Source organism: Amblyomma mixtum, chromosome 2 (genome assembly GCF_055824585.1).
Source record: "Amblyomma mixtum isolate Tamu chromosome 2, ASM5582458v1, whole genome shotgun sequence".
NCBI classification, from domain to species: domain Eukaryota; kingdom Metazoa; phylum Arthropoda; class Arachnida; order Ixodida; family Ixodidae; genus Amblyomma; species Amblyomma mixtum.
In genome coordinates, this window is record NC_143013.1 from 288,428,056 (window position 1) to 288,434,061 (window position 6,006).

The 6,006-nt window shown below is 49.9% G+C and overlaps 1 protein-coding gene across 1 annotated transcript; it reads right to left on the reverse strand.

Annotated features, from left to right (window-relative positions):
- Positions 1-938: 938 nt before the first annotated feature.
- On the reverse strand, positions 939-2,721 carry LOC149364398 (complement C1q-like protein 3). Its single transcript, XM_089568683.1, has 2 exons — positions 2,525-2,721; positions 939-1,350 (listed from the first exon to the last, which is right to left on the reverse strand). The coding sequence occupies exons 1-2, from the start codon at positions 2,719-2,721 to the stop codon at positions 939-941; spliced, it is 609 nt and encodes a 202-aa protein (XP_089424809.1).
- Positions 2,722-6,006: the final 3,285 nt, after the last annotated feature.

Consider the following 6,006-nt stretch of genomic DNA (forward strand, 5'->3'; position numbering starts at 1 on the left):
TCGTTCGTGCTATTGTGTGAAATCCAGAACTATAGTTATGATAAGTCTAGGGGAAAAATGAAAATGATTGTTGCCCTTTGAATTTAGCGTTCTCTTTTTCCTGCTTTTGTATTTTTAATTAACTTTTTTAATCATTCGTATGCTGTCGTATCTTCGAAAGTAAAAAACGCTAGGCTGTCTGTGTCACGTTCCGAACTGGAGAAGAGTTGTGTTCATAGGAAAAGCACTTCATTGAACAACGCCTGTGAGTGGACAATCAAGATTGTGAACAGTAGGGCAGCCAAGGCTAGAGATGCGGCTCTTGCCTGCAGTGCTAGCTTGCGCAGGACCTGTTAACACACATTTACATTTGCGAAACTGACACTCTCACAAAAGCAAAAAAAAATCAGTTTCCTTGGAGAGAGGGTGAAAGTTCAGACGTCAGCAGAACATCACACGCTGGGGTACGATTAAGCCTAATAACCATGTACGAGTGTTGTTAAAGGTTTTCTTTCTTATGTAGTAATTTCGCCTGACGGCAAACTTCCTTCTGGCGTAATTATTGATTCACGTCCTCTATTGTCATTTTTGCGCAATGTTTGCCTCTATATCTCGCAACGCTTACGTCAGCTTGACACCTAGACCAACTTATAAAGTTGAGTGAAATTAACGTAAACAAATCCAAAGCAGTCTTGCTCCGATCAATGTCTCCGTGGACACAGGCTTATTTGCATACAAGATGTTTTATTTACATGAACAAGCAATAACTTTTCTTTTGCTGAATGTTATGGCCGGATGATTATTACAGATGTAATGATTCAGACAGCGGTGCCGTCGAGAAGCGCATGAGAAATGCCCTCTGCCAGCCTTCTTGCACACACTGGCACGCATGTTTTACGCATCAGCGGTGAAACATGGTGCTAATGTAAAGAATACTGAGGTGGCGCCTCGAAGGAGTCCTACGGCCATGGTGTGGCAGTCTCTGTGGCGTTCTGCGACAGCTCATGGCGAGAAATTTCCCCGAAGATGTCGTCGTTGGGGTCCTCGAGTGGGAGAGGTCCTTCGGTAGTGTCGACAGCTGGGGGCTGGCGTCCCAGCATCCCATCTTCGCTGGCGAGGAAGCCGGAGAAGGAAGTGAACGCCCTGCGGGAAGACTGAGACTCGTGGAACTTGCCGTCTTCCAGGTACAGGTAGACGAGGTCGTTCTGTGCCAGGTGCAGCACCGCCCCGCTCGACGCCCAGCTGAAGCCGTTGTCGCTCGCATAGGCCGTCACCACGGGCACGCGGTTTCGGCGCAGGGAGATGCGACAGGAATCCCGGCGGGATGCCATGAAGGTGAAGGAGAAGTAGTACAGGCCGGGCTGCGAGCAACTGCGGAATGGGCGAGAAGGGAGAGACAGGACATTTAGCATTCCGTTAGTGTACCCCGCTTCTATAGCTGACACCGCCTGCCCTTACAAAATTTTGTTAGACAGTGTATAGACGGTCCAAAGACCTATAAACACTATAAACACTATAGACTCTTTATAGACAAATCCTAGAGGTCAGTCTATAGGCAATACTAGTGTTATAGACAGTCTATAGACAATCTATAAATTTATTATCATACACTTCTAGTAGACTTTTGTCTATAGACAGTCTACAGACTATGAATAAACAAAAAGAAATATCTATAGGAAGGCAATGCAGTCTATAAGAAGTCTGTAGACAGTCTACAGACTATGAATAAACAAAAAGAAATATCTATAGGAAGGCAATGCAGTCTATAAGAAGTCTATAGACTGTCTATAGAGAATTTTTATAAGGGTGGTATTCTTGTCATACGCGTCTGTCGAGGCAGGTGAACAATCAACGCATCGACAGCCCGCTAGCTTAACCTGAAGTAAACGCGAGGTTATAGAGAGTTATTTATAGTATTAATTGTTCTAAGTGTTATGTGCCTAGGTGCTGTCATTTCCGGGTCGTCTCCGGGCCCAGTAAACCTACTAGCTAGCCTTGGAACAGAAGTGAATTGAAGACAAATCAAGAATAATCAGTGTAGGTGTAATGAACGAAGTCGCTTAAATTACGAAGTCAATTTCGGTACTTTACGAAGCTTCCCACCGTGACTACAGATGAAGAAAGGTAGCTCAGAAAACCATAGGTTTATGGCTGTTTTCAGTGGATCCTAACTAACAAAGGTCACTGCAGAAGTCGCTATTCGCCTTCTATGCAAAGCACTGCAGAAGGATCCCGAACTGCTTCCTTCTTCATGTCACTAAGTGATGGTGTGAGAATGTGTCTGTACTTTCTTCTTTCTCATTTAACGCAGAAACGTCTTTAACGTCTCCATTGAAGCATTTTTGGATATATTTTTGTCAGAAAAATACTGTGCAGCAATTTTTGTCCGCAGTGGGTGCCTAAGTGAAGAAGAGATGATCACGCCCTGCACGAGCCCCGCATTTTCCGCTCGCCTTGCACTTAAAACGGAGCCATCAGCTACTTTAAAAGCGACTGCGGCAGCCACTGCACCAGCTGAACGACGCATGCAGACTATCGCACTGACCGGAAGGCACCGAGGTCCTTGGTGACGTCCGCTTGTACATTGGTGGGCACCTGGCTGAAGCGGACGTATTTGCCGTCGGGTTCTCCCTTAGTCATGGTGAAGCCCACTGAGGCGCTGGCTCCCTGCAGCACGAAGGGGACGACCAGCAGGAGAGAGGGCAGCAGCCAGGAGGCCGAGGAACCGTGAAGCGAAGACATCTTAATTGGATACCTGCGAAAAAGAAGCATCTTAACGTTTAGAAGTCAGGCTGTTTACACTGTTTTATTTTATTTTTGCAGATGTAGAGTAGTTGTGAGCAAAAATTCAAGCCATGTTTGTTTTGGAATGAATGGTCAGATTTGAGAGCGGTACGGGACCCGGAAATGTTGAGGAATTTAATGTCACAAATGTGTTGGGCGATGTATCAAAATTCGTGTGCCTGTTACGATATCTACTCTTTAACACTGCAGAAACGCTACACATCGGCATTAGGGATTTGCGCCGGATCACTCCCCCGCTCTCATCGTCCTTCCTTTTGGCAGGAGTGATTCTACACCACCAATGTCTTCTTTTCGATTTGGCGGCATTCCGAGGTCGGCCAGTTCGAGGACAGACACGCGCAGCTATGGACGCCACCGAAGAGAATGTCCATCCTGATCTTCACAGAATATCTATTCCAGACGTAGTTTGTGTGAAGACAGTACAGTAGGCTTATTTGCTCAGAGTTACCACCGCAACGACAGGAACACAGTAACACCATGACCATATGAATACACGCGCACTCAGCCTTCGAAGCTTACGACAAAGGGAAAATAAAATAAACAGTTTTAAAGTTTCATGCCACACTTGTATAGCATCACATATTGTCACAGAAGCAGATAGGCAGGTTTGTATTTGCCACAACGTCCAAGCGCCAGCGGAAAACGGCCCGGCCGGCTAACCGACTAACGAGCGAGCTCACGGGCGAAGAAGAGCGCGCGCCAGCCTCCTGAGCGCGACTACTAGGTGGCGCCAGTAATGCGTTGCGGCATTGCCCCTCCCGGTAGAAAAAGCATCGTCCCGATGCTGCGTGGCGAGGTCAAGCAGAACCGTAGGCTTGACCTAGCGGGCGTGGAAGGGCTTCATCCGGGCAACGTGTACGACTTCCGACTGTGTTTGCCGTCGGGACGTACGAACAGTTCCTTGCGGAATCACTTTGTAGGTGACGTCGCTGAGTTTGCGCAGCACTTCGTACGGGCCGAAGTAGCGGCGCAGAAGCTTCTCGGAGCGACCCCGCTGGCGAACAGGAACCCACACCCAGACTTTATCGCCAGGGTTGTAAATTACCTCCCTGTGACGAAGGTTATAGCGTTGAGCGTCTTTAACCTGCTGCGTCCGGAGTCTCGTTCGAGCAAGCTGACGGGCGGCCTCAGCGTGCTGGACGAATTGGGCAGCGCCGGCAACTGATGGAAGGGCGACATCGGGCAGTAACATTGCATCCAGCATGGTAACGGCTTCGCGACCGTACACCAAACGAAACGGAGTGAAGCGGGTCGTTTCCTGGACTGCGGTATTATACGCAAATGTTGCATACGGTAGTACCTGGTCCCAGTTCTTATGGTCTTCGTCGACGTACATTGAAAGCATATCGGCGATGGTCTTATTGAGTCGCTCAGTAAGGCCATTCGTCTGAGGGTGGTAAGCTGTTGTTCTGCGATGACAAGTGCCACTGAGCCGCATAACTTCCTGGGTGAGAGCTGAAGTAAATGCAGTGCCTCTGTCAGTTAAAACGACCGCAGGGGCACCATGACGGAGGACTAGGTTAAAGATGAAAAAGTTCGCAATATCAGTAGAAGTGCCGCTGGGAAGAGCTTGGGTTTTACAATAACGGGTGAGGTAATCAGTGGCGACTATAATGTAGCGGTTGCCCAAAGATGACGTAGGAAACGGCCCGAGCAAGTCCATACCGACTTGGTGAAAGGGTACTCGAGGAGGACCAATAGGCTGCAGCAGACCGGCCGGCTTGACAGGCGGCGTCTTCCGACGTTGGCAATCACGGCACGTCCTAACATAGCGCCGGACAATAGCAGCAAGCTTGGGCCAGTAGTATTTTTGTCGTACGCGAGCCAAGGTCCGTGAGGAACCGAGATGGCCGGCAGAAAGTTCGTCGTGGCATGCCTGCAAAACGTCGGGACGGACCGGCGTTGGGACCACCAGCAGGTACTGAATGTCTGTGGAAGCGTAGTTTTTCTTGTAAAGGACGCCGTCCCGCAAGCAAAACGACGACAGGCCACGTGTAAAAAGGCGAGGTGGCGATGAGGCGGTTCCCTCGAGGTAATCAATGAGGGGCCGCAGTTCGGTGTCATCTCGCTGTTGTTGAGCGAGATCAGGCGTCGTGAGAGCGCCGAGAAAAACGGAGTCATCTGTTTCAGGTGAAGAACACGGGATAGGGGCTCGGGATAGGCAGTCAGCGTCACTGTGTTTCTTGCCGGACTTGTACACAATAGTGACGTCGAACTCCTGCAAGCGGAGACTCCAGCGGGCTAAGCGGCCAGAAGGATCTTTAAGGTTGGCTAGCCAGCAGAGAGAGTGGTGATCACTGACCACTCTAAACGGCCGACCATACAAATACGGCCGAAATTTTGTCACCGCCCAGACAATTGCAAGGCACTCCTTTTCGGTAGTAGAATAATTCGCTTCGGCACGAGAGAGGGTGCGACTGGCGTAAGCAATGACCCGCTCAGCACCATCTTGCCACTAAACGAGAACTGCTCCGAGGCCAACGTTACTGGCGTCGGTATGCAATGCTGTATCCGCCTCCTCGTCGAAGTGGCCAAGTATGGGCGTTGTTTGAAGGCGTGTGCGAAGCTCCTCGAAAGCCCTTTGCTGCTCGTCGGCCCAGATGAAAGGTTGGTCGTCCTTTGTCAGACGAGTCAGTGGTTCGGCTATCCGGGAGAAGTCATGGACAAAGCGTCTGTAATATGCACAGAGGCCCAAAAACCGTCGAACAGAACTTTTATCAGTAGGAGTCGGGAAAGCAGCTACGGCAGCCGTCTTCTCTGGATCAGGGCTAGTACCCTCAGCGCTGACGACATGGCCCAGAAACTTCAGCTTTTGGAATGCAAAGTGGCATTTCTCCGGTTTTAGTGAGAGGCCGGCCGCGCGGATGGCATTTAGGACGGCCGTCAAGCGCTTGAGATGCTCGTCGTAAGTCGCAGAGAAAATGACGACGTCGTCAAGGTAGACGAGGCACGTCTGCCATTTGAGGCCGGCTAGGACAGTGTCCATCATTCTTTGGAAGGTCGCGGGGGCGGAGCACAAACCAAAGGGAAGCACCTTAAATTCGTAGAGGCCGTCAGGAGTAATGAACGCCGTCTTTTCAAGATCACGTTCATCGACTTCGATCTGCCAATAGCCACTGCGTAGATCGAGCGATGAAAAGTATCGGGCATGGCGGAGTCGGTCGAACGAGTCGTCGATTCGAGGCAGTGGGTAGACGTCTTTTTTTGTAATTTTGTTGAGCC